General features: G+C 48.3%; 4 protein-coding genes across 7 annotated transcripts; 1 reads left to right on the forward strand and 3 right to left on the reverse strand.

Moving 5' to 3' along the window:
* Nucleotides 1–4,011: 4,011 nt before the first annotated feature.
* JDV02_005980 (uncharacterized protein) lies at nucleotides 4,012–6,916 on the reverse strand. Its single transcript, XM_047987326.1, has 2 exons — nucleotides 5,787–6,916; nucleotides 4,012–5,682 (listed from the first exon to the last, which is right to left on the reverse strand). The coding sequence occupies exons 1-2, from the start codon at nucleotides 6,697–6,699 to the stop codon at nucleotides 4,301–4,303; spliced, it is 2,295 nt and encodes a 764-aa protein (XP_047843311.1). The 5' UTR covers nucleotides 6,700–6,916; the 3' UTR covers nucleotides 4,012–4,300.
* Nucleotides 6,917–7,260: 344 nt separating this feature from the next.
* Nucleotides 7,261–10,111, reverse strand: JDV02_005981 (uncharacterized protein). The gene is made up of 5 exons (XM_047987327.1): nucleotides 10,073–10,111; nucleotides 9,729–10,024; nucleotides 9,632–9,667; nucleotides 9,331–9,574; nucleotides 7,261–9,125 (listed from the first exon to the last, which is right to left on the reverse strand). The coding sequence occupies exons 2-5, from the start codon at nucleotides 9,968–9,970 to the stop codon at nucleotides 7,803–7,805; spliced, it is 1,845 nt and encodes a 614-aa protein (XP_047843312.1). The 5' UTR covers nucleotides 9,971–10,024; nucleotides 10,073–10,111; the 3' UTR covers nucleotides 7,261–7,802.
* Nucleotides 10,112–23,320: 13,209 nt separating this feature from the next.
* vti1 (t-SNARE VTI1) lies at nucleotides 23,321–24,593 on the reverse strand. Of its 2 annotated transcripts, XM_047987328.1 has the most exons (3): nucleotides 24,231–24,593; nucleotides 23,758–24,173; nucleotides 23,321–23,696 (listed from the first exon to the last, which is right to left on the reverse strand). In XM_047987328.1, the coding sequence occupies exons 1-3, from the start codon at nucleotides 24,408–24,410 to the stop codon at nucleotides 23,609–23,611; spliced, it is 684 nt and encodes a 227-aa protein (XP_047843313.1). In that variant the 5' UTR covers nucleotides 24,411–24,593; the 3' UTR covers nucleotides 23,321–23,608. The 2 variants fall into 2 exon arrangements, with proteins under 2 accessions (XP_047843313.1, XP_047843314.1); XM_047987329.1 differs by having other exon boundaries at nucleotides 23,321–24,173.
* Nucleotides 24,594–24,771: 178 nt separating this feature from the next.
* Nucleotides 24,772–27,694, forward strand: JDV02_005983 (uncharacterized protein). 3 transcript variants are annotated; one of them, XM_047987330.1, is made up of 4 exons: nucleotides 24,772–25,568; nucleotides 25,945–26,141; nucleotides 26,209–26,626; nucleotides 26,683–27,694. In XM_047987330.1, the coding sequence occupies exons 1-4, from the start codon at nucleotides 25,549–25,551 to the stop codon at nucleotides 27,596–27,598; spliced, it is 1,551 nt and encodes a 516-aa protein (XP_047843315.1). In that variant the 5' UTR covers nucleotides 24,772–25,548; the 3' UTR covers nucleotides 27,599–27,694. The 3 variants fall into 3 exon arrangements, with proteins under 3 accessions (XP_047843315.1, XP_047843316.1, XP_047843317.1); XM_047987331.1 differs by having other exon boundaries at nucleotides 24,772–26,141; XM_047987332.1 differs by lacking the exon at nucleotides 24,772–25,568 and having other exon boundaries at nucleotides 25,570–26,626.
* The last annotated feature ends 113 nt before the right edge of the window (nucleotides 27,695–27,807 follow it).

The following is a 27,807-nucleotide window of genomic DNA, read 5'->3' on the forward strand; positions in this document are numbered from 1 at the left end:
TCGCTGATACCAGGCGAGAGCCGGCAGTGGCAGCTGGGCACTGCAGGCGCCGGCCTCGACCCGTCGACGGCGCCCGTGCATACGCCAACGCCCAGCAGCATGGCATGGGTTCCATTGCGTCAAGTCTCTAAGTCACTTAGTACGGTACGGATACGCATCACGGAACAAAATACGTACTACATACTTATTAGTACCACTGAAGCTAAGGTATGCATCAGGCGAGGTGAGGACTCGGCACCGTTCCAGCAGCACAGGCGCCTCACCGGGCCGCAACTTATGCGCAGTACCCAGTACGGTATAGGTGCGTGCATGCGCACTTGTTGGGTGGATTTTAACGTGCCTACCGATCGTCTCATGCCAGAAGCTATCGTGGATCCCGATCAAAAGAAGCTAAAATGTCCAAGTTGCCAAGCTCCGCAGTTCTCGTACGAGTTCCGGCGCGTACGGCCCGGGTACATCGTATCAAGTACCGAGGGACGTATGTACTATCGCAAAGATAGGTACGTACCTGAATTTTTTTTTCCCTTCTCGCCTCCGCGTTCGGATGGTGTCTTTCATCAAGCGAAATGCGGCGGCGGCGATGGGTGCGAGCGACGACGATGATGACGATGATGATGATGATGGGCAAATTCTGACCAGATGCTTACTCCGTGCCCTTACCTCATAGTTTATTTTATCTCGAGCCGCCACTCGTAGCTGCCTGCTGGGTACCAAGGCGAAAGTACTAAATTGCCGCGACCCAAGGTGCTACACTAACGTTAGTTCATTAGTACAGTACTTGGGCTTGCGTCTTGTCGGGCAGGTACAGTACCTAGCAACACTGTAGGTCGGTCCCCCCCTGCTGTGCCTCGCAAGTGCCTGCGCTGCCCTCCAACAAGAAAACGGATATCTCCGCAGTCGTCTGTCCGTCCGTCCGCCGCCCCCTTCGCATCGTCTCAGACGTCTTTGTTGCCCACCAGATCGCGACATGGCTCGCACACGACATCTCGTGCCGGCCCAACCTTTGCCACCTTCGATCCTGGGCTAGGCCCAACAAGCTCGCATGCTGGCAAGGGCAAGCCATGTGGGCTCCGGTGCTAACTTTGTAGTCCGGCGCACGCAATGATGATCCTAGGCCCTGGCCTGGTATCTGGCCCGGCCGCAGGAGCCGCAGCACACGAGACGCATCCCAGTCGGGATGCTTCCTTGTCTCGTCCATGTCCAGCCACTCACTCACTCACTCACTCACTCCTCCTCCACTGCACTGCACTGCACTGCACTGCACTGCGCCGGGCGGAGCAGCCTTGTTGACGAGCGAGCACACAGGACACAGGACAAACGCCTCGTCCCGGCCGGCTCTGACTGACTCAAGGGCAGCAGCAGGTCCAGCTCATCAGTGCCTGCCTCGCTCCCCTCCTCTTCGCCCTATACCCTGGTCGCTCCCTGCCTGCCTGGGCTGTCCTCGGCCGCCCGTTCGTGGTGTGCGTGCGACCTTCGAAGAATCGACGACGGACCCGCAGGTCAAAGTTGGCGCGAGTGAGTGGGAGCGGACAGAAAGCCGCCAATGGACGGGCCAGCGCCTCCCGTCATTTCGTCGCACGCACCCACTTGTCGCTGTTCTCGTCGGTTTTACTGCCCTCGTCGCCCTGAGAGCTCGTGCCGCACAAAGTCCTAACGTAGTTACTTGGTAGCTTGGGTTTTCAGCAGGTGTTGCCCCGCCCGCCGCTTGATCAGCCGTTCAGCCTCTCGCTGTTGGAACCAACACTCGACGCCCGCGACTTTCTGAGACTCTTGGGCATCTTGCAGCGACTAGGCGCGGCATGCAAGCATCATGGTCCGCCCAGTCCGACGTAGCATGCGGCACCGACTGCTAGTACGTACGTGGACGACGGCTTCATCCGTTTGCCTCGCACCACGAGTGGTCAATCTGGGGTGTCGAGCCATTGATGCAATGCGTCATCTCCACGAGTCAGGGCGTTTAGTTGGGGGCCGGTCCCGGCGGCGCAAAGGATGGATGGGCAGATGGGTAAAACCGACCTGCTGCTACTATCCACCCCCCTCCGCGGTCCCACATCACCAACGCTTTGAGGAACACAGGGACGTTCCAGCGGCCAGGACGGCGGGCTGGCGGTTGGCCCGTTGTATTTTGTGCCACTGGTCCGCCCGCGGTCGATCTGCGATTTCACCGTGCGGGTGGGCTCCCTTGCCGAGCAAAACGAGATTCCGACATTTCCTCATGGCGGACGGAGCATACGAAAGTTACTACGTACGCCCATTTGTACGAAGTACAAACGTACGACCCCACAGTCAGTCATCAGTTGGGCAATACACCCGAGCAGTCAATTCGGGGAAAGCTGAGTGACAAGACAGGGGACAGAGAGACAGCGACACCAGACCAGCTCGCACCAACAGACGACACACAAGATCAGCGGTTGTCGTGGTCTCGATACGCAGCCTACTTGTACATCAACTTGTTGCTGCTCTTCCCCGACTTTGTGTGAGATTTGAATTTGCTGTGCCCGACGATCAGGCATCGTTGGACAGTGGCCAACGGACGATCCCTCATACCCTATGATGGATGCCGTGTGCATACTACCTACCAAGTACGTATGGCGGACGGACTTGATCGCCGCCGCCGCGCAAGCGTTGCCGCTTCTAAAACGGCCCAGGCTCGGCTTCCAAGTCGTGGACAAGTTGTGAGCTACCCTACCATGAGTTACCTGGCAGATCCAATGGTCCCTTGGATGTATGGGGCCCATGCGTCGGGGCCGAGGAGAACTCCCAGAAGGATCCGCACAGGGATGTGCCATTGGAACCATGACGTGAAATGGGCTCCGATACGCTTCGGTCGACGCGGCTCCGTGTTGGTTGGGCAGGTCGGGCCAGACAGATGCGCATCTGGAGGTCAATCAGCACAGCTTGACCAGGGGGGCTGTTATGCGCACCAAGACGGGCGCCGGATCCGAAGTCGGTCGCAAAGCCACATCCAGCCGCAAGCCCTGCTGCACCACGCCAATCTGGGTGCCCCAGCTTGCACCAATTTGGTAGGTCGACGGGCTCGCGGCAGCCTTGCAGGGCTACTGACTAAAAGCCTGCCTTCTCTGACCGTGCCGCCGCCGCCGTCAACTACTACTACTAGCACCGACGAGGCATCAAATCGCGACGGGACGCTGCGCCTCGCCGTCGCGCACTGGGTCGGGTCACCCGCGCACGTCGACTTACACGCGCGTTCGTCACAGCCTCCGTAGGCTATCAGCCTACCAGTTGCGACGGGCGTGAGCAATAGTGATGGAAACCCACATATGAGCATAGGTTGCAGGCTGTGTCAAAGGCGGCACGGCAGGCAAAACATTCCCCTGAGGACAATGGCTGCGTCGGTCGGCCTGCGCGACATTCCACATCTGGGCATGGGGATTCAGAGCAGTCTTACTTTCCCCTCGCTGCTCCTACTTTGCATGTTAGTAGTACGTAGTAGTACTCCTATGTACAAGCACTCCATCTGCCGTGCCGGCGGTGGCTCTGTGCCGGCAGCTCATTTCGTCAACACCGACATCCTTGCCCTAATAAGCCCCCCCCCCCCCCCCCCGGCTGGACGTACGAACTGTTTCGAGCTGAGGGGCGGTGACAAGGGGACGAGGGAGACGGCAGGGCAAAGAAGGACGCAAATGCCAAGGCTCTCAATCCTGGCGCATCCCCCCCAACCCCCTGCTTAGGGTCACCGCAGCATCACATCGACACGCAATGTGCGGAGTCCATGTAAACGAAGAGCCGAGTGTTATTGACTACTACTCCTTAAGGTCGCCCAGCGTCAACTTTTTATTTTGCAGGGCCATGCATGCAGTGAGTTTACCAAAAGTCACACACGTGTCTGTCAGTCGGCTTCCCTCCGAGCGCTCAACGGAGCGTGCGGGACCGGCCACAACCACACTGCGTTTGCGAGTGCACTGATTTGGAGGAACGGTCGGCGAGGCGTGTACCTGCTGTGTAAGTCCTTTTACTTCTGACTAGGTACTATTACTTCGTGCACCTCTTGCTAAGGCGAGCTGCCGACGAAGGCGTAATTGGTGTAATACTGCTGCTGCTGCTGCTGCCGCTGCTGCTACTCTGTATAATGCTCCCACACACAGACAGTTTCACACGAGAATTGCCAAACCCGTTGTGACCCTTTTGCTGAGCCCATCAAAATTTGTACGTACGCATACGCTCATCCCCACTCTCAAAACGACTCAGCCTTGTCCTCATCCTTGCGCGGCGTGTTTGGCCCTCACCGCGCCGTGTTCGCCGACACCCTCGGCCCGCGGGCCGGGGGCCAAAACTACATTCATCTGTCGCGAGCCTGGCCCGTCGCATCAGCGTCGCCATCATCGCCCGTTGGCCAAGCCCCCGGGAGGTAGTCCCCCGCGCCTTGTTGTTGTTGTTGTTGTTGACTTGATGACCGCTGCTCCGTCGGTGAAGACTCGCCACCATCGTCCCTGCTGTCCGTGGCCATCTCGTCGTCGTCGTCATGGGCGGCGGCGGCCGCATCGCCTTGGTCTGCGCCCGTCTGTCGCAGACCGATCATTTCCAACAGCGTCGCCACGATGCCCGCCTCGCCGGCGCCACGGCCCCTGTGAGCCTCGATGTCCCGCAACAGCTCTTCATCGTCAGCCTCCCTCAGAGCCCGTATCTCGTCGTCGTCGTCATCGTCGTCGCCCTGACCGAACAGGGCGTTTGCCGGCGCCGCGTTCCAGGGGGGGTTGTTTCCGGCCGCCATGATGCCCTCTATTTGCGCGAGCATTTCGGCGTCCAGGCGGGAGCCCTGCTGTTGATGCTGGGTATCGCGCCATGGCAGCTGCGTGCCCTCGCTCGTGAAGATGTTGTCCTCTTCTCGCGGCGGCAAGGGGTCAAACTCGTAATTTGGCTGGCTCTCGAGTAGCTCTCGGGGCGCGACGGCGAGCAGAGACGTCTGGCCTTCGAGGTACGCCAACCTCGTAGGCCTGAGGCCCGGCGGGGGGTCGTCCTGCGGCATCACTGACGTGTCGACTTTCGGGAGGCTCTTGGCCACGTCCTGAAGCAGCGAAGTCGCCTGCGCGTTGTTCCACAGGTCCTTGGCCTGGTGTATATACAGCTTGACCCAAAACGACCGCGCGTTCGAGTCCGCGCTGATGCCCCAGATGGAGGGCGGCGCGTCCAGGTTGAGCTCCTGAAACAGCGCGCAGTACAGCCAGGGCAGCTGCTGAATGCCGTGCGCAAGGTCCCGACGCGCCCCGTCCACATCGCCCGCCTGAAGCTTGGCCAAGACCAGCGTCTGGCGGAGATACTCGGCGCCTCCGTCGGCGTCGTCCGTGGCTTGCGACTCGAAGAATTCTATGAGCCAACGAGATTCGTACGACCGGATGGCCAGGAGGTGTATAAAATGCTTCATGGCATAGGGGTCCCGCGGATCCATTGCGTAGAGGAGCTTTGCCCACTCCAGTGCGGTTCGATACGTGCCCTTGCGGATCAGGCTCTTGAGGAAATGGTACCCTGCGAGCCAGAACTGGCGGTTCTCCGGGCGGCGGAAGTCGAGTCGGGCTCGGCCGTGTTCAACGTCCTGCCGGAATGTCGACATCGTCACCCTTCCGAACGTGAAGAGGGCGCGCTCGCATAGCTCTCCTGCCAGAGCCATGTTCTGGTCCTGCTTAGCCACGCTGCTTACTTGCAGCAATGTCGACACGTGGTAGGCTAGCTCGCAGGTCGAGATGTCAGCGTCTAGGTCGTAAGGGGGCCCCCTGATGCCCTCCTCAAAGGAGTCATAGAAGGGGTGCAAGGCTAGGATCTCAACTCACGCGCTCGGCCGAGCAAATGCACCATACGCATCGGGTCTCCAATCTGCACGCTGGCGAAGAACAGGGCCTGCATATCGGCGTACTCTTTGTCGTGGACGTAGGCATACTCAGTGGACCCATCGGCGCCGGCGCCCGCGTTGCCGATCTGCTTCATGGTCAGGCCGCCAGCAGTCCGGCGCGGCCAGTGTTCCCGCCCCTGCACGAATATGTTGCGGCGCAGGGACACCTCGGGCAGCTTGGGGGCTCCTGGCGGCGCCCGCAGGAACGTCTCGAGGTCGACCTGTTGGTTGACCGGCCCGCGCGTCCTCCTACGGTGAGCGCTCTCCTGCTGCTGTTGCTGCTCCTCGGCGTTGGCTGACTCGATGACATCACGACCGAATAGGTTCCGCATCTCGTTGACGGGCCGCAGGTGGTAGGTGTTGATGCTTAGCAACTCATTGAGGCGCGTCGTGCTTCCACGGCCCCCCGGAGCGTCCGCCTCCGTTACCGCACTAGAAGCAGCACCCTTCGCAAGCCCTAAGTCTTTCATAGCCTTGTCGATTTCATCCTCGTCGGCTTCGGGAGCATCCGCAGGGACCGTTTCGGCGGCCCTGCTCTTCTTCTTCTTTTTCTTCTTTTTGCTCTTCTTCGAGCTTGTCTGGGGCTGCGCCTGGGTCAACTCCCGCCGCTTCATCTCGCCGCCCTCGTTGAAATCGTCTTCTCCATCGTCGTTGGCGGCGGCGGCGGCGTCGTCATCATCCTGGTCCTCGTCCTCACCACCTAGCGCGGCAAACAGGTTTGGCCGGGACTTGACGGGCGACACCGCGGGCCCAATGTCCTCACCCTCGTCCGAGCTCTGTTCCTGGTCTTCAAGCGCCCTCGCCTTCTCGAGCTCGCGCTGCTGCTGGAGCTTGCGCAGCTGTCTGCTCGACATGGTGGCGTGCGGTGAATTGCCTCCCCGGAACCTGAGATGATGCCCAGTGACGTCGCCGTTGCCTTGGATATGCTAGCTTTCGTGCGCGGCGTCAATGGTGATCAGGTTGCATCCGTCGGATTTGTTAGGAGAAAATGATCGCAGAAGGATTGCGCTGCGGCCGGGGATGAGATGGAGCATGAGAGATTGCGTGGAATGTGCTGAACTCTGAGCTTGGTGAGGCAGTGAGTGGTGCTCTGCGTCACACCGGGGCGACAGAGCCATTACATTACATATGTGGGGCAGAACCTGAAAAAATGTCGACTGTCAAACGTCAACCATCTTTCCAGCTCTGCAGCTGTCGCCGCCCTTTGTTCGCAGTCCGTTACGCATATGAATCCTGATGAGGCCCGGTTGCCCTAAATGTAGTATTTGCATCGGTCATTGTTTCTCCCTTTCATGCGACTACCCAATCAACATCGGACACCTATCAACCACAAAGACTATATCCGTTGACGAGTCTACGAAGTACGCTTCACAAGCTACAGTTGACTGGCACAATCAGCCACGGTGAGTTAGTTGCCTTGATGAAAACTGTATTTTCGTCCGAGGGCAGCCATATCGCCACCGGCATCAAGCAAAAAAACTAGGCCCATTTCTCAAGCCGCATGCGGCGTCGAGTTTACAGTCCTCGCTTGGCCTTTTCTTATAGGCTTCTTTCCGCATTGCCCACGCTGTTCGCCGATAACCATTCCCGCCACCGATGCGAGTCCGCCATCCGAGTATTCATATTCACATTAAGGCAGCTTCCACTTGATTCGTAATCCAAACTCCTGGGCCTTGGTTTCGTTCCATAACCGGCAAAACCATCGCTCCGATGTTCCGCTGAGTCCGCTGAAAAAGCAGGAGTATTCGCATCCCTTACTCGCTCCCACAAGCAGATTTTGAAGAACCAAATCGTCCCGAAAGAAGAGGGAGTGTTGTTACATCGTCGTAAAGGGATAAAAATGCAATTCTCCCGTCGAAAGGTATTGATGAGCCCTCAACTGGGGCCTGTTGCGGCAGTCATCCAGCTGCCACCCTACCCTGAATTGCCTCCAACGATATCGATAAGTCGGTTGGATCTACTGGTCGGGTGCCCCAGATTGGTACTGCGGTCGGCCCCCTCCACGGCCGCCACGTCCAAATCCGCGACCACGGCCACGCCCGCGTCCGCGTCCACGATAGTTGCGGTATCCGCCGTCAACACTACCTTGGCCGAAAGTCTCCATGTTCTTGCGCTGCTCCTCGCCGCGCCACTCTCGGCCTCCGGGCTTCTGGCCTCCATTCTCGGCTCTGTCCTTGGCTTCGCTCGAAATATTGTCGAAAAATGACCTGGATTTGTTATAGGCCACGGGAACGCTACCGTCGGCGAGCTCGGTTTCAGGAGCCTCGATTACGGGCTCAGTAGGTTGTTCCGTCAAAGGGGATCCAGCAATTGCTTCCTTTGCAATGTCTTGCTTGTTAAATTTGGCATTGGCTTGCGCGAAATCGAAATCCGAATCAGGAACATCGATCTTTTGCGTGCCGTGACGGCCACCACGACCTCGAGGACGCGGGTTGGAAGCAGCTGCTCCTCTCCCGGCGTTCACCCTCATCTCGTTGACCTTGTTCGTCAAGTTGTCCATGGCCGTGCCGCTCGTGTTGCCAAGCTGTGCCATGGCCACAGCGACGGCGGCTCGTGCCGCGCTGGTAGCGTCCTCAACACTGTTTTGTCCACCCGTCACGGTTGTCTTCACCGTGGTGGGTGCTGTCTTGCCAGCTGTGGGAAGTTGGAAAGGCTTCACAGCCGTGCCCGAGAGGGGTAACACTGGGTTCACGCGGTTGTTTCGTGGGCCAGCAGGAACAGGCTTGGACGCCTCCGCGCTGACGGTAGATCCGTTCGCCTTCAATGTGTTGGCAGCAGCCTTGACTTCCGCAACGGATGGCTTCGACTCGACGGGTAGGCTCGGGGCATTGGAAGGCTGACGAGCCGTCTGAGCCAGTGATTTCGGCTCAGTCGCAGGGACAGCTGGGCCCTGCTGCCCTGCTGGTTTGGATCTGTCCACACCAGGGCCCTGGGGGCCGCCCTTTTGTTCCTGGGCCGGGCCGGCGGGAGGACCTTGACGCTGGTTCAGCGCATCAGGGCCTGGGGGCCCGCCAGGGCCAGGCGGGAAGGGATGATTGTTCCACGGTCCAGGGCCACCAGGAGGAAAGGCTTGTCCGGGTGGGAACCAGCCCGGTGGTGGCGGGTATGGCATGTTGCCAAAAGCAGGGCCCGGTATGGGGCCCGGTCCACCTCCACGGCCCCAGGAGCCAGGAGGTCCTGGAGGAGGCGGGCCTCCGTAGAAGTTGTTCGGCGGATAGGGTTGCTGAAAGCCAGCGGGAGGAGCACCTTGGTTTGGTGGGGCGGCATCGCGAGTGCGGGCCTATGGAACATCCATCAGCATAAAGCTCGGGGTAATATTGTCAAGCGAGTATGTTCGACAGCAAGATGCCCTTCAGTATCAGAAGGAAGGCAACGGAAATCTCGACATGGTATGTTTGCGCATTCCGACAACAGTGTGTTTTACATCCGAAATAGTTCATCATTGTGAAGGGCGGGGCACGAAATACTCGGGTAGGCAGACTTACTCCAACAATGGCAGGGTCGTCGGGCATGGCGGGAGGCGCCTTGTTCTCCTTGATGCTGGGGTGTTCCTCGATGCGGAGATCCTTCACATCGCTGCCACGGAACACGATGTACTCGTAGACCTGGTCTGAGGGGGAGATCTCCTCCTCGGGCCGGCCACGACGACCCTCAGTTCCGAACGATCGGACATTTTCAAGCGAAACTGTGGACTCGTCTGAATTTATCTCGTGGAGTGTGCCAACATAGCTGCGGGACCGGTCAGATGGGTTTCGATCTCAGCGTTGGAACATGGCGATGACATACCGGATGTCGCTCTTGGAAATAAGCGAGATGCGTGACCTGCGAAAATCAAGGGGCGTTAGATTGGACCAGTTGCATGATGAGGAGTTGCTGTTCGTACCCGAGAAATTCTGACATCTGGGCCGTGATGCCACGTCGAGCACGCAGCAAGCTGTCAGGGGAAGGATCGGAGAAGTCGCAGGGGAGATTTAGAATGAGTATGCAATAGCACGAGGCTAGGAATGAGTTAAAGTTCGAATGCTGTCGACTGCGGCGGCGGAGGGAGGTGGTCAATGTGGGAGGGAGAAGGAGTGGTGTGAGGGAAAGATTTGCGAGACCTGGAGCGCAGAGGCTGGAGCTCATTTCTGAAGCCCTTCTTCACTCGGCCATCGTGTGCGGTAGCGGCTGTTTATCGGACTATTCTCGGCTAGCCATAGCCGGTTCCAACATGCGCAAGTTGCTTACCCTGTATCTCACAGCAACGTCAGCTTTACCATCGAATGACGCCACTCTCTCCTATATTCCCCCGGTCTTGGAAGCAACTATTAAGGATTTCGCTAATATACCCGCAAAACCACTATTAACGCCGCTTAATACTAAGCATAGCTTTACGCTATAAGCGGCAATAGCGACTCAAATAGCTCTAGACATACTAGAAGAGGCGCTATCGTTACCCCTTCGAACCGAACTAAGCTCTAGCTCGCTAGCCAATCTTTAAAGAGGCGCCAGGCAGGCCTAACTACGCCGTACGCTATAAAAAGACATTACGGACTTCCCGTCCCTCCGACTAGGTCTATACCGCGATACTATTACTAGTAATAATAATAGTAGCCACCTAGGAGCTATATAGAATGCCCCTAGCGCGCGCCGAGAGACGCCTATAGCGATATAGGCTAGTAATGACGAAAACGACCCGTTTTAGAGCTAGGCAGTAAGCTAGGCGCCTATTACGATAGGAGGCACGGTAGCTAAACTAATCCGTAAGTACTAAACCTATATATAAGTAAAGCTCGACGTACTATAGGCCTTTATATAGGCCTTCGACTAAATAGCTAAGAGCTTCGACTATAATATTTAGCGCTATATAGTAGAGGATTTTTTAAATAGCTTCCTAAAGTACTAAGAAGTAGTTCTCGCTAAGGACTATATTAGACCCCTTCGACTATAATACCTACTTACCTTAATAAAATATAGTAGCCTTAATAGCTCGGTATATAATTAAAATAAAGGAAGCGCGCTATAGACTTATACGTTAGTAGCTTAATAGGGATTACGGTAGACCCTTATTACGGCCCGAGCTAGACTTAAGACGACCTATTAGGCCCCCCCTATTAAGGAAGAAGCTAGGGTACTAATTAAACTTAATAAAGGCGCCTTAAAGTAGGTCTCGCCTTATATTATTTAATAGTACTTAATAGAATAGTTAAGGCTAGCTATTAGTAATATTATTACTTATAACCTAATAAAGATAGGCTAGGTAATATAGACTAATAGCCTAATAGCCTAAGATAAGATTATAGCTTACGAAATAAGCTAGGCTCTATAGATTAAAGCGATAATAGTAGAGAAGTACTAGAAATAGCACTTCTATATAGTACTAGGCGTCCTTAAGGTCCTCTAGGGCCTATAAGATAGCTAGCTATAGGAAGAGGCTATAATAAAGGAAGTAAGGGCATAGATAGGCTAAAAGCTACTCTAAATCTATATCTTAAAGTATAACGACCTAACGGCTAGTAATATTCTTACCGTTATAATAATACTAATAGAGTAGATATAAAAGAGCTAGCGGCTCTTTAGCTATAGCGAGGTAGCTAGACTTATTATAAAGCTATTAGTACTTAAGTAGTGCCCTAATTATTATAACTTCTATATTAGGACCTACTATATTAGATAGGCCCGCTATAGAAACTATAGTCGTTTTAATACCTATAACTTTATAAGCTATAGCCGGCTTAAGTAGTATATTAATTACTTTACGCCCGTACTTAATAGCTATAAGTAATGCCCGGTATGCCCTATTAAGATTAACGGTAACTATATAGCCTAGATAAAGAGATAACGAGCTACTATTAAGTTAGCTAGAGTACGAGCCTTCTATATAGCTAACTAAGAGCTCTAGATAAGGCGCCTAGTCTCGAGTAGCCTAATAGTCGAACTACCGACCTTACTTACGTTAATACGAGCACTAGAGCTCTTAAGGCTATTAATAACTATATCCTCGCTAACTAAGAGACGTAAGACCTTAAGTAGACTTATCTAGCGTATTAATAAATAATTATATATAATATTAGGGCTATAATAGACGTAATACCTTACGGGTATTTTAAGCTAACGTTAGCAATTATAGCCCTAGCTATAACGTAATATTAGCTCTCGCTAACGAAGGTAAATTTAATATAATACTAATTTAAGAACCCTAGATAGCCTATAATATAGCTATAACTAAGTCTTATAGGTCTTATAGCGCTTACCTAGCTAGCGTATAAACTTATTAAGACAATAAGATTAAAGCTATTATATACATCCGTAAGAGCCTATACCTTATGGCTATATAGCTATAGCTAGAACTAACCTACTATATCGTCTAGCTAAAAGTTAATAGTATTACTATAATTAATATTTATAGGCCCCCGACCGAGGACGGGCCCTTCGATATTATACTTTATTATTAGGTCCCGGCCCGGGCTCTTATAATAGGAGATTTTAACGTAATATATTACTCTTAGTAACTAAAAGTAGCTACTAAGAATAAGGGCACCGATATAGCCGAATAAGTAGCGTAAATAGACCTAATAGTACTAAACCTACTAAAAGAGTCGACCTATAATAAGGGCAATACCCTAGACCTAGCTTTTAGTAATATTATAGTAATAGATATAAAGGTCGAATAATACCTCGACGTTATAGTAGACTATAGAACGCTAGTTACGATATTACCTAGGCTAGATATATATAGCCCGGTTATATAGCGGCTATAAGTTACGATAAAAGAGGAGCTTAAGTACTTCTAGGCCTATACCTATGCTATAATACTATATATCTAGTTATTACTATAACGGCTTATAGAAGAGCGACTAGACTAATAGGCACTAAATATTACCGAGATACTCTAAGCCGCCGTAAAAGCTATAAGATAGGTCCCGAGAGCCTAGCTTAAAGGGACAGTTTAGTAGAATAATAGCTATAGCTAAGCTAGGCTATTATATAATAGCGCTAGGACTATAGCATACCTTAGGCTCGAAGACGGCTAGTAAGAGACCTAGAAGTTATTCTAGAAGACGGTAAGGAAGGCTAAAAGAGACTATTAGAGAGATATTATTAAAAATACTAGCGATAACTAAAAGATCTATAAAGTAATATACTAGATTAAGAAAGGTAGCGCCTTTTAGGCCCCGCTACTATAGGTAGGAGACTAGGTCTATATTATACCGATAAATAAAGCTAACGCGCTCTAAAGAACCCTCTTAGAGCGGAAAGATAGCTTTAATAACTACCTAATAGCTAGCGTATAACCTATATACTAGCTCTCGGTCGAGCTTATAGTTATATTAGCGGAAGCTAAGCATTACTACGTAAGGATAGGCAATATATCCCTAAGCGCCGATAGCATTATAGTCTAGCTACTATAGTATGCTTAGCTAGCTATTAGAGAGCTAGTAAGAGATCTATACTAGAAGTATCTTTATAAGGGCTACTACCCCCGTCTATACCGGATAGTAGAAATAGTATTACTACCTAAGCTAGGTAAGCGTAATTAAAGCGAGCCTAAGGCCTAGAGACCGATTTTACTACTTAGCTACTTAAGTAAAGGACTAAAATAGCTAATAGCCCGACGCATAGCCTAAGTAATAACTATATAAGACATACTTAGCTTATAATAGGTAAGAGCCTTACTAAAGAGGTTAATATTAGACCTAACGACCGCTATTATATACGATATCGAGATAGCGCTTATAATAAGTAAAGTTACTACCCTACTAACTATAGATATATAAGGCATATTTAATTACATTTAGCGTAAAAGATTTATACTTAAGCTCTAAGAATAAGGCTAGCTATAATAAGTAGTTAGCTAGGCGGATGCCTTTATAAGTAAGAGACGGGCTACCGTCTATAACGGGGCCGGCGCTATATAATAAGAGCCGGTCGGATTATTAATATTTAATATACTATAGAGGAGGGAAATAGGGGTTATATACCGAGCAGCCCCTATATACGCGGCGCCCGCTACGTATAGGCCTATATAACTAGCTACGGGTATAAGTTAGCGTAGGCCGTAGCTATATATAGCGTTATTACGCCCGGGGCCGCGCCTTAGGCTTCTTATTAGGCTAAGCCCTTTATATTACCCCCCCGCTCCCTCTTCCCCCCCCCCCCCCTAGGGCTAGCCCTAGCTACTATAAGGGGGCTCGCGATAGTCCTTTATTTAGGCCCCTTAACTAAGGGCTCCTTTTCCTTTATACCCGGCGGCCCGTAAGCGGGCGCGCGCGGCTAGCCTTTATTATTGCCGGCTATATAGTACGTAAGTCCGTTCGTAGGGGCCTTACTTCCTTTAACTAGGTATCTTTACCCCCCTCGGCGCGGGCCCTACCCGCTAGCTCGCGTATACTTATAGCCGGCTAGGTTAACGACTTTATAATAGCCGTTTGCCTTAAGTTACCTTCCGAGCGTTATATAATTACTAATATAGCATAACTATAAAAGGACCTCTTTCCCTTAGGCCTAATAGGCTTCCTTCTTTCTTCCTATATCCTTATTATTACTACCGCTACCGTACTATCGCTACTACCGCTATAATAATAATAGTAATAATAATAATAATAATAATAATAATATTAATAGTAATAATAATAGTAAGCTTACTTATCCTTCCTCCCCTATACTCCCTTGCCCTATAGGGCGCGGGGGCGTACCGATCTAAGCTAATATTAGGGATAGATATTATCGGAGTCCTCCTAGGCTAGGCTCTTAGAGCCCTCGTCGCTATCGCCGACGCCGTCCCTACGGCCCTATGCCGCCTACCTTATCGTAGCTATCCCCGGCCCCTTTACTACGCTTTATGCTATTACCGCCGCCTCCCTAGCCCTCCCCCCCCCTATTACCCCTCCTATCGCTACCCCTTAAGGTACCTACTATAGCTACTTATTGCCGCCCCTAATATCGCCTTCTATAAGTATTTCTATCTCTTTTTATATAGCCGTCGCTAACCCGGGATAGAAGAGGGCAAGACTTAACGCTCCTATTAGGGAGCTCCGCTCCTACCCTTATATATATTATGCCGGGCTAAAGGCCGATTATATAGCCTACGCTAATTAGTTATAGGGTAGCTATTATAGCTACTATATAGCTAACTATATATATTGCCTATCGGGCTTAGCCCTCCTCGCTACCTTACGCGGCTAGATCTTTGCCGCTAATACCGCTACTACTATTACCGCCGTTATTACTATTGCCCCCCTTATTACCGCTAACGCCGCTATCGCCGTTACTATTGCTGCCGAGAAGGTAGAGGCTAAGGCGAAGAAAGTACTAAGCGCCGCTTATATAGCGACCCGGTACCTTTAGGAACTAAAGCGTATAGGCCTCGTACTTAAGTAAGTCCCTTCCCTTTATCCCTATACGGCGCCGATAATATAGTTATTAACCCCTATATAGAGGTAGCGCTAATAACCTTAATACCCCCGCCCCCGCCCCTACCCCTGCCGCTTTAGCTATTACCCTAGGTAGTAATACCTAGCTATTTACCGAGGTAGGTACCCTTAAGGACTGCCTTATAGCGGTCGAGACCGTTATTGCCGCCCTTATTAAGGCTCCCCCCGCCGCTATTACCGCTATCGCCGCCGATAAGGAGGCAAAAAAGGAGGAAGAGGAAGATAAGGAGGATAAGGAAGAAAATAAGGAAGAGAAATAACTATGCCTTATAAAATAGCCCCCCCTTCTTAAGGGGGGTAAAGCTAATACCGACGTTTCTTTTTAGCGCTCTTTACTAGCCTATCTTATAAACCGCTTATATACCTCTATATACTATACCTCCTTAAGGGGCTCTTACGTTAGCTCGAGATATTTACTTTATTTAACTAAGGCTTCTTCCTTAGCTCCCTAGCCTTAAGGCTTCTAACGGGCCGCTAAGACTTCTTTTATTTTATAAAACTTATCGTTACCTATTTATATTAATATAGGCTAACTATCTAAAATAGCCTAGCTAAGTATAAAGTCATTACTTACCTACCGTAGCTAGTCTATATAGAAGCGGTTATATATACTTAATAATAGGCTTATTAACTTAACTATATATAGGCCTATTACCTTATTAATTATATATTTTAAGTATAGCTAATCGAGCTTTTTCTTTAGCCTTATAAAGGTATAGTTATAGAAATCGAGTTAGACTTTATCCCTTACTTTATACCTATCGGCGGGGCTATATATATAGTTAGCCCTCTATTTTTACTTAAGCGAGGCTATTACTATCGTAGAGCTATAGAGCTCTATAACTTATTTAAGCTTTTCTATAAAGGCTTAAGCCCTACCTTTTAATATAGCGTATTAGCTTACTTCCCTTAAGGGGGGAAGGGGGCTACTTATAATAGGTTAAGGGTAGTAGCTATAAAGCGTAAAGAAAGGGGATATCCCGATCGATATACTTATCTAGCTATTAAGCGCGAGCTAGGCTATAAGTAGCTATTAGTCCTAATCGTCTTAATTATAGTTAATATAGGCCTTAAGGTATGCCTATACTTCCTAGTTAATCCTCTCCGTACCTTTATCTATTTAGGGGTAATATACTATATTAAGTTACTATTCGATATTAACTAGCTTATAGAGGTATTACTAAAAGCTACTTATTTAATTTATTCCTTAGTCGCTTATAATAATAGCGGGCTAGCTATACTAACGGAAATAATATTAAAGGAAGCGCTTTATATATATAGTAGCGTTTATAATAGCTATTAGCTTTAGTATAACTTCCTTATTAAGCCTATCCTAGATAACCTAAAGGAAGCGGTATTTATTCGTAAAGGGGAGGTCTATAATAAAGTCTATCTAGATCTACCTATAGAACTAGTCTAGTATTAATAAGGGCTATAATAGCCCCTTTTTATATTCCCTCTAAATCTTTATATAGCTATAGGTATTATAGTTATAGAGGAACCTCTTAATATATTACTATATTAGGGGCTAATAGAACTCTTATAGTAGTATAGCTACTATACCCTCTCTATTTAGGTACCTAAATAAGGGAGAGTTATAGGCCTATTATATTAGCCGACCCTTAAGCTCGTTTTATAAGTCTATTCCTTTAGGGGCGGATTTTACCTCTACCTCTATTACCTAAGGGGCGCTAAGTACTTAAAGGCGGTCCCTATAATAGAGATTCCCTATTGCGTTAAGGCTATACTCTATAATTTAGACCTTAAGGCCGAGCTTTAAGTTAAAGGCGCGAGCGCCGCTCTTAACTATATAAAAGGCGCTTTAATAAGTTATATCCTACTTTACTTCGCGTCGCTATAGAGAGCCTAGCTAAGGGTTAGGGAATAAGGTAGCTAGCTCGGTTAAGGTAGCGCTAATATATATATAGAGGGCGCTCTAGGGGATAAGTTATATATCCTTAGCCTTATAGTTTTCTTAGGTCTCCTAATTTTAGTCCCTACGAGAAAGAGTATTAGGTATTATAGCTAGCTTACCTAGCCTATATTCTAAGGAGAAGTTAAACTTTAAGAGTAGCTTTACTTAGCGCGCTTACTGCTTTAATAGGCGTTAATAGGTTATAAAATATTTTAGGTTCTTATAGTCTATAAGTACCGTAAAGCTTTTATAGCTATAGAGCTCCGCTAATTATTATTTTAAATAGCGGATAATCGCTAATATCTCCTTATTATAGATAGGGTAGTTCTACTTAATAGGGGATAGCTTTTATAAATAGAAGGCTACTAACTTTTATTAGCTATTTATATCCTATAAGAGCGTTCCTTTTAGGGCGGTCCCGCTATAGTCTACTTTTAAGAAAGTAAGCAAGTTAGGGTCTTATTACGAGAGGATTAGGGCTTTTATAAAGGTTTCCTTAAGAGCTTCGAATATTATTTAATACTCTTACTTTTATATAAATAGAACCCGCTTCCCCGTTAGGGCTATAAGTAGCGCCGCTATCTTTAAGAACTTAGGTATAAAGACTCGATAATAGTTTACGAACTTAAGGAAGTTCTATACCCCCTTTTATATTATTAGGGCTAGCTATTTAATAATTACTTTTATCTTCGTAAGGTCCGCTTCGATACCCTTACTTATATAAATAATGAAACCGAGGTATTTAATAGTCTTAACCCTAAACTCGTATTTATTTAAGTTAAGATATAGGCTATAGTCTTATAGCCGCTTAAGTACTTACTATACCTTTATATAATATTCCTCGAAGGTATTGCTTATATAGATAAGGATATTATCTATATAGGCGGAGTAGAAGTCGTCTAGGAAGTCCCGTAGTATATTATTAATATAGTATTAAAAGGTCGCTAAGGCGCTATTAAGGCTAAATAGGGTAATTATTTACTTAAAGAGACTATACCTTATATAGAAGGCAATCTTTTACTCCTCTCCTATTATTACCTATACCTTATAGAATACCTATATTATATTAAGCTTAGTAAACTAATAGGCGCTTATTAAGTTATAAAGGGTATTACCGATAAGGGGAATAAGGTAGCGGTCTACCTTTATAATAGCGTTAAAGGCGCGATAGTTATAATAAAAGCGAAGCCTGCCCCCTAGCTTTTATATAAAGAGGATAAGTACCGCTACCTCTAAGCTATTAACTTTAATAAACCCCTTATCGAGAAGGTTATTAAGGGTCTTCTATAAGACTAGTACTTCTTTGCGTAATATACTATAAAGCGTATTATAGGGTATAGGTAGGTCCTAGCCGTTTAGGCCCTTTTTAAGGGGGATTTAATAGTCTATACCGGGCTTATAGGGGTTAAGCTTATTTACTTCTTGCTTCTCGAAAAGCGGAAGTAAGTTATAAAAGCGCGGTAGGATAACCTCTTAGAGTTCCTCTTTCGACTTAGGCCGCTTAAGCGTAAGCGCTTTTTCGATATCCCTTATATTAATAGCGAAGATAGCTACCTTAGCTATATCGCTACCTTCTTACTTCCTAATCCGCTATATATACCTTATGAATATCGATACCGTAATATAATAAGCGTTTTCTATATCCCTCGAGAATAGGCTATTAAGGGGCGGCCTTTAATAATACCGTACCTATATCTATAATAGCCTATACTATAGCCTACCCTTATATAGGATTAAATAAGACTTTATATATTATATCTAAGGCTTCCCTAAGATAAAGGGGAACTTTAGTTAGGGTACTATATAGGCGTAGATAGGCTATAGGTAGCCCTTTATATTTGCGACTAGCTATATTAGCCCTTTAATAGCTACCCTATCTATAATGCCTAATATACCCCTTACCTTATAGGAAGGGATCTTCTTTATTAAGACCTTAAGGTCTCGGGCTATTTCCTTATCTATAGCTATATAATACTTATATCCCTTATCGATAAATATAGAATAAAGAGGACTCTTATTAATCGATATTATTACTACCGATAGGGTCGTCTCTAAGTATCCTTTAAGCTTTATTTTCTTTACTTATATTACTATAGGCCCTAAAGTATAGCTTTACTTTAGGGTAGCGCTTTTCCTTATATAAGCGCCGCTTTTTTACTTCCGCTTTCTTCGTTAACCTCGCTTTTAAGCTTTAGCTTAACGAAGACTATATAGTATAGCTTAACTAAGCTCGATATTATAGGCCGCTTTATTAGGGTATAAAGGTAGCGCGCTATAAAGTAGCCGCTCCCTCTATAGCGGAGGTATAGCCCTTTACTTTTCTTTCTTTCCCTCTTATCTTCGGTAGCCTATTTAGCTTAATAAGGCTTATTGCCCTCTTTAATTAAGTCTCTTTAAGGGCCCCCTCTATTTAGGCTAGTCCTATGCCTTTTAGGGCGGGTAGCTAATATTATAATATCGCTATAATAGTCGATAGTTAGGATAGCTATAAGGGAGTTAGCCTAGTCTACTCTTAGGGGTATAGGCTAGTATTCGAACCGGCCCTAGCCCCTTTTTTAAAGCTCCTTAAAGTATAGGGTCCTCTCGAAGTTTTAAGTAATTTCTTAAAGGCGCTAGGTATATTTATAAAAGACGACCGGTATCTATACTATAATAAGCTATTCCTTTAAGGCGTCGGATATAGTATTTTATAGCGCTAAGATCTAGGTATCTTTTATCTAGGTAGACCCGCTTATATTTATAAGGGTACTCTCGAAGTTAGAGAAGAAAGTATTAAAGGGCTACCTATCTCTCTAGCGTAGGCCCTATAGCTTATTAAGCGCTCTTTCTTTAACTTACTTATTACTAAAGAGGCATTCGATATAATTAAAGAAGGCCTATAGTTCCTTATTGCCCTTAAGTCCTCCTTAAGTCTAAAATCCCTTTATATAAGGCTATAGTTAAATAGGTAATATATTAAAGAGCTAATATTAAGTAACTTTACTTTCCCCGTTAAGGCCTTTTATTTCGTTAGTCTTATATTTACTCTTTAGTCGGTATAGGAAGAAGTAAAAGTATTTTATCTTACCGTCTTATATTAGCTATTCGAGCGGCTTCTACTTCTTAGGCTTAGGCGCCGCTTTATTAGGGGCTATTAAGTTAAGTATAGACTATAGCTACGCCCTTAAATATTTAAGTTCTATTTATTAAAGCGCCTATTATTACGCTAGCTACTATACTTATTATTATGCCTATTATAGCGCTTATTATTGCGCCTATTATTACGCTTATTATTCCGCTTATTATTACGCCTATTATTGCGCTTACTATTATGCCTATTATTATGCCTATTATTACGCCTATTATTATACTTATTATTGCGCTTACTATTCTATCGAGAGCCTATAGGCTGCCGCTAGGTCTATCTCTATTACTTAGTTTACTATCGTTAATAGTATATATTATAACGGGGCCGGCGCTATATAGTAAGAGCCGGTTAGATTATTAATATTTAACGTACTATAGAGGAGGGAAATAAGGGTTATATACCGAGTAGCCCCTATATACGTAGCGCTTGCTATATATGGGCCTACGTAACTGGCTGCGGGCATGAGTTAGCGTAGGCCGTAGCTATACGTAGCGTTATTACGCCTGGGGCCGCGCCCTGGGCTTCTTATTAGGCTAAGCCCTTTATACCGTCTGCTATAAAGATATCCGAATATAAGAGGAACTACTTAATTATAGGCTACCCTAAGGGTCCCCTACCTCGCTAATACTCTTCCTATTATATATAGAACCTATCTTTAGACTAAGGCAATAAAAGTACCGTTTCGGGTATATTAATAACGTAGCTATATTATATATTAGCGACGACCTCTATACTATAGCTGCCCGAGCTATTAAGTCGGCCTAAGAGCTAATTAGCTAGGGCAATAAAAACGGTATTAACTTTAACCCTATTAAATCTAAAGCTATATACTTTAGTAAGCGCCTAGACGATAATAACCTAAGCGTTAAATACTAAGGCAAGGATATTACGCCGCTAGTAATAGCTATACGCTAGCTAAGGGTCTAGTTTAATAGGAAGCTTTCCTTTAGGACCTATATAGAAATATAGGCTACTAAAGGGCGTAGACTTATAACCTTCCTCTAGAGCCTAGGGAACTTATAGAGGGGCCCGCCGGCTAATATTACTTAGCGGGCGATCCTTGCCTATATAGTCCTAATACTTTATTACGGCGCTAATATATAGTATTTAAGATAAAAAAAGCTCTTTACCCGCTACCCCTATAAGCTTATTAATATATAAGCATAAAGATATATTAAGAAGCTATAGACGGTACTTAACGTTAGGCTTAAAGTAATATTGCCGGTCTAGAAAACGACCCTAATAGCTATACTATATCGAGAAGCTAATATAGTACTTACTAATATAATACTCGACTTAATACGTAAAATAGTAGCTATATACCTCGGCACGCTAGACTACCGATACCCCCTAGTATAGAGACTCCCTTAATAGGTAACGTATACTATATAATAGGCTATACTACGGTATAATACTATTAAATAATAGTTCTTTATATATAGAGAATATAAAGCTATTATATAGTTCAAGAGGCTTATCGTAAAGAGCCTTACGAACTTAAGAACTAGACTTAGACTCCTCCGCCTTAGGCCCCTTACTACCGACTTAACGTAAGGCTAAGATAAGATATAGGCTATAAAGAGCTTTTACGTATAGTACTAATAGCTACTAGCCAGCATTATTACTATCTTTATAGACGGTTCTTAAGCTAACGGAGCTATAGGCTATAGCTATAGCGTTATAAGAGACAGCATTAAGGTTACCTTTAGCTCTTACTAGCTCGGATAGGTAGAAGTCTTTAACGTAGAGGTCGAAGGTACCCTAGCTAGCCTCTAAGTAGCTATAGACCTAGGGCTTAGTTAATAAGCTATAGTCTATCTCGATAATATAATAGCTATATAGGCTATTATATACTAAGCGTCTAATTCCTCCTAAGCGGCGGCGTTATCTTTCTAACGCCTTACCTAGGCTATAAGTATATAAGTCCATTAGTGCCTAGGCTACTATAATATCTTAGGCAATAAAAGAATAGACTAGCTAGCGAAAGCTAATATAGCGCTCTTACTACTATACTTACTACCGCTACCTATAGTAGTATACCTACGATAGTAAGCCTATTAGTAAATTAAGACGGACTTCTCTAATTAATAGTAAATAGCGGTATATACCGTCTTAGACTACTATAGAGACCTTAACCTTCTAGTAAGGCTTAGCTACCTACCGGAACTCTAAGCCTAACGTACCGAATTATATTATCTCTTAGTAGTATAGACGGCATATAGAGACTTTATAGCCTATTATAAACGATTTAACTATAGTAACTCCTATAACGTCTACTTATATAGGTAGAGGAAATTACCTAACTACCTTCTTTACTACCGGAAAGTATATATTAATAGTAGGCTAAAGCTAACCCCTTTAGCTATTAATACGTTCCGCCAGGTAGTAAGTATAGACTAGAGTCGCTACCTATACCTAGCCTAAGAATTAGGGTTCTTTAATAGGATCTACCTACGATACTAAGCATAGGTAATAGCGTAGTCGATACCGCACCGCGGCGTATCCCTTCCTTATTTTTCTTATATCTCTCTTTTTCCAGCCGGCTATATACTTCCTAAGACTATAGCATGGTTAATATTAGTAGTATAGAGCTTAGCGACGTACTTATACCGATATTAGGAAGACGGTACCTATATAATGCTAAAGAACCGAAAGTAATATAGCGAGCTAATACCCGCGCCTTTTAAACCCGCTAACGGGGGAATAGGCCTAGAAAATAATGCCCTAGAGGCCCCGAATAGTTAGATAGGGAAGCATAGTTATGGGTGTGGCAGAGGGAGGAGAGCTATCTTGACACCTAGCAAGGTGGCCCCTTTTGACCCCTATAGAAAGCAGGGCGCGTCTCGCGACGCGACAGGCCCACTATATATATCCCTAGCCCAGCGCGTCTTTCGCCCCAACGGGGCTAGCCCAGACGTTAAACGCCATAATAATAATAATAATAATTTACTATCGAATAATGTTCAAGCAGACGGAAAGGCGTTTACGCGTTGTCTAAGACCTTACGAGATGTATATGGTCTTGAGTCATTTGATGCTAATTTTAATAGTAGCGTGGGTACGAAGTAGCATACGGCCACATTATCGTGGCGGCATGAGGATCGCCTACATTTCTTGAGTTGTATGCCGATTACCCGCCAATGCCTCTATAATACAGTTCACAATGCCACACTAGTTTCGGATCTCATGACACTGCCCAGCTTCCATTCGCAGGCGCTGAAGTGGCACGCGTCTGTCCGACGATTTTGCTTCAGAGAAATAACATGAGAACCCAATACACTGCCGGAACTCCGAACTCGCAAATACGCTTCACCGAAATTTGCTGATGATGACCGCCACGATGAGGAGGACTAAAACGGTGATGATCGAGATGGTAATCACCCGATTTGTAGCCATCCTGTAATCATGTCAGTCATCCATATTTGTCGATATGTCGGTCTATCCAGGACCGGCATTACCTACGCGCCATCCCCCGCAACGTCTTGACGCTTCTGTCCACATATCCCTCGCTGTTGAGAAGTGTGTCGTGGGTGTGCTGGATCATCTCCCGCTGTCCGTGGAGGTTCGCCAGGGTGTCTGCCCCGATGGCCTCGGTCTCGTTGGCGAGGGCCTGGCTGGCCTTGAGCCGTTGAGTGCTGCGGTCTAGACGGTCCGTGCCGGAAAGAAGTTGTTGGCGTTGCTCAAGGTGGATGTCTGAAGCTCCAGCAGGTTCGTCTGTGTATCGCGATCCGAATAGAGCGGAACGATCGGAAGAGAGGGAGGTGAGCTTTCGACGGCTCGTATCGACATCTGCCTCGTAGTTGCGGAACCGCTGGTTGACCTTGGCGCGGGAAGACGTTGGAATGTTCTGCTTTTCGAGTCGCATTTGTCCGAGCTAAAGCGACGCAGGGGTCAGCGGGTGTCTCGTTGGAAGCGTAGCGGGGAAACGCACCAGCTCGTCGGCCTCCTCGAGTGCACGCTCAGCCTGGTTGATAGCACCCTTTCGGGGCTCGCCCGAAAGTTCGGGTATCTGATCCAGCTTCTGCGCCAGGTCTGCCTGAACGAGCTTGAGCTCGGCCTCATAGGAGCCGAACAGCTCAGAGCCAGCATCGGTATCGAGGGGGTTGGCCATGGTCGCAAGAGTGGTTGGGGTGGCGTGAAGTCAGAGCAAAGAGAGTCGCAAGATGGAAAGCTCGCTCTACCGGCAGAGAAGAAGACCGAGAACGATCCGCGATAGATGAACCGACTGATAGAAGATTGCGCCTGTGCGTATTAAGTGTCCCTTTGTTGTCCTTCTGCCTGCGCAGCGTCCTCGTCAGCGCGCAGACGGGGTGGCACCGCTATGTCACAGGATGATTTGCGGGGCCCAGCCACAGCCGGACGCACGTGATTAGCGCTCAAAGTGGTCCGTGCACGGCCCATGGTGGGAAATATTATCGGCGCGGTTCTGTGGGGAGCAAAGCTTTCTTCTTCTTTTTCTTCTCAAAGTTGAAATTTGACCCCCGGATGGTGAAGAAAACCGGCTCGACGTCTTGACTTCGGTCTGTGGCGTATAGTTGAAATTGACCGGGCAGAGCAACGCGGGTTCACCCCCGTACGGCGCTTTCAAGAATTGGCGACTCGTACCGACGTCGACCGATCCCGTTGAGTGCTCGACATCCCATCACAACAAGATGCGATGCTGCGGACTCCCTGGTGCGCATGGTAGGTCGCTATGTCATGTTTATCGGCAGGTGCCTTGATGATGCGCCCAGTCACTTCTCTTCTCGTACTTTGCAGACGGTCTGGAGAAACCATCTCGCTCCACGACAGGACGGTTGCTCAGCTCCAGGCTGCTCTGTCCGGATGTGGTGAGACTTGAGCACTGAGAGGGACCTGGAATGCCTGTCAGAGTTTGTTAGGAGGGGAGCGGGCCGTTGGTCCTTCAGCCACAGGTGGCGCGGCAGCCTGTCGCTTCGAATCTTGGCGTCATCATAGTCTTACGAAGCGACACTACGTAGCCGCTTGAGCCGCTCCTTCCTGCCACTGGTGGTGGAACTGGAGGATGGTGTTCCCAGCCAGGCCAGGTACATACATACATGCCGCGGGGCCTCGGGACCGCTTGAAACCAGGCACCTCCTTCCTTGCGGACGGCAACTCCCCAACGCCAATCATCACCGTCCTCAACGGTAGAATCCGGTGTGCACTTTTTCAAGCCTGTTGCGCCGCGTACGTCCCCTTCCGAGAACCCAGTCGGTCGCTGCCTCGTGTCGTACTGCCAGGCTTCAGCCATGGCCGAGCGAAAGCATGTGTGAGTTACGCCAGCCGTATCCCGTTCTGCATGTCCCGTTCCGGTCGCCATCGAATCAGATGAGACAGCCGCATTGCATTGCAGCGGCCGTCGATAACGCCACGCACCCATCCCCTCCTTGCGGCATCCGTCGATTGACTTTGCCCGTGGCCGTGACGTTCTGTTTCAGTGTCCACCCTGTTGAATCAATCCCACAATGCATCTGAGACGTTTCCCTCATCATCACCCTCGTCTTGGCCCCCCCTCGAGTCGGCACCCGACCCGCTCTCTCTATCGTCGCCTCGACTCTCCTGCCTTGGTCTCGTGCCGACTCCGCGTACAATTGGCGCCGTTCAACGCCGCTGACAATGAGCCGACCGGTTGACCGTTTTACCAGGAAAAAGGTCGCTATTGTCGGCAGCGGGTGCACTGGTATCGCAGCGCTTTGGGCTCTTAATAGGACGTACCATGATGTCTACCTCTACGAAGCCGCCGATCGCCTGGGCGGCCATACCAACACAGTCCAGTGGAAGTCGGGCAAGTACACGACCGCTGTCGACACGGGCTTCATAGTCTTGAACACGGCGACATATCGTGAGTTGAATCACCCTCGCGGCCTAGTGCTCTCAGCGAGGCTCAAGCCGAAGACTGACCAGCGCAGCCAACTTCCTCAACTTCCTCGATAAGATCCATGTACCCACAGACAAGACAGAGATGACATTCGGTGTCTCCCGAGACCAGGGCCTTTTCGAGTGGGCGGGCACCAGTCTGGGAGCCGTCTTCTGCCAAAGGCGAAACCTCTTCTCACCGCGCATGTGGAGGATGGTGTTCGACATTGTGCGATTCAACCAATTCGCCCTGGACCTGCTTATGCACGATGAGGAGGATCATGCCCGGCCCACCGACACCATGCTCAACTCTATCACTCCGGCCGAGACCATTGGAGAGTATTTGGATCGTGAGGGCTATTCTGATGCCTTCCGGGATGATTACCTGATACCGATGACGGCTGCCGTCTGGAGCACGAGTCCAGACAAGTGTTCTCTACAGTTTCCGGCCGTGACATTGGTTAGGTTTCTGTACGCACATATGAAAATCTTTACACACAGTGACTTGGAGCTGACCTACCTGGCAGATGGAACCATCACCTTCTCTCCACCGTTGCCGCCCGCCCCGACTGGCTCACTCTCAGAAACGGTTCTCAGTCTTACATCGATGCTGTGATGAAAGGGTTCCCACCTAACCACTTATTTCTCAACACCCCAGTGCGACACGTCTCCAACGATGAAAGCGGTCACGTGTTACTTCATCTCGAGAGCGGCAAGACGGAAGTATTCGACCATGTTATTCTGGCTACCCATGGCGACCAGGCTTTGTCCATAATCGCACCGACAGCCACAGAACAGGAGCGGTCAATCTTATCCTGTTTCCAAACGTCACAGAACGAGGTCGTTCTGCATTCCGATCTGACGCTTATGCCACAGAGACGCAAGGCCTGGTCCAGCTGGAACTATTTGACACTCTCATCGCCGTCACGCGCAAACATTGACCAGGTCTCCCTCACTTACAATATGAACATCTTGCAACACATTCCGCGCGAGCCGTTCGGCGATGTTTTGGTGACATTGAACCCGTTGCATCGACCACGTCCGGCTCAAACTCAAGGTCGCTATTTCTACTCTCACCCTCTATACACTCCCACAGCAGTCCGTGCTCAGAAACTTTTGCGCAATATCCAGAATAAAAGGGGCATCAGTTACGCGGGTGCGTGGACCAAATATGGCTTCCACGAGGATGGATTTAGTAGTGGCCTATTGGTTGCACAGGAGCACCTCGGGGCCAAATTGCCGTTTGAGTTCAAAGATTCTACATACAGTCGGGGCAAGAAACCGAAGCTGGGACTCGGGGATCTCCTTCTTAGGCTTCTGATCCTGCTTGTTCAAGTTTTCGTTGTCCAGATCATGGAGAGGCTATCGGGATCGCGCAGGTCAAGAGCCACTCCTATTCTCAACGGGGTCAAGCCGAAGCGGGTGCAGGGAAAGCAAGCGTGAAGGAATAGAGGCTATTTCTTGGAATATGCATCAGCTTTAATTGAAGTTTGCACATCATAGCACTGCATTTAGTACTACAAAGCATGAAGTTCCGTCATCTTTCGCTGGGCACCGACATTTCAACGCACGAGGGTTGTAGTAGAAGCGTCTATTCCGCTGCATCAGCGGTAGCGTTTTAGCGTCCCATATGCTGTGAGTGCTTGCGCTGT

Source organism: Purpureocillium takamizusanense, chromosome 5 (genome assembly GCF_022605165.1).
Source record: "Purpureocillium takamizusanense chromosome 5, complete sequence".
NCBI classification, from domain to species: domain Eukaryota; kingdom Fungi; phylum Ascomycota; class Sordariomycetes; order Hypocreales; family Ophiocordycipitaceae; genus Purpureocillium; species Purpureocillium takamizusanense.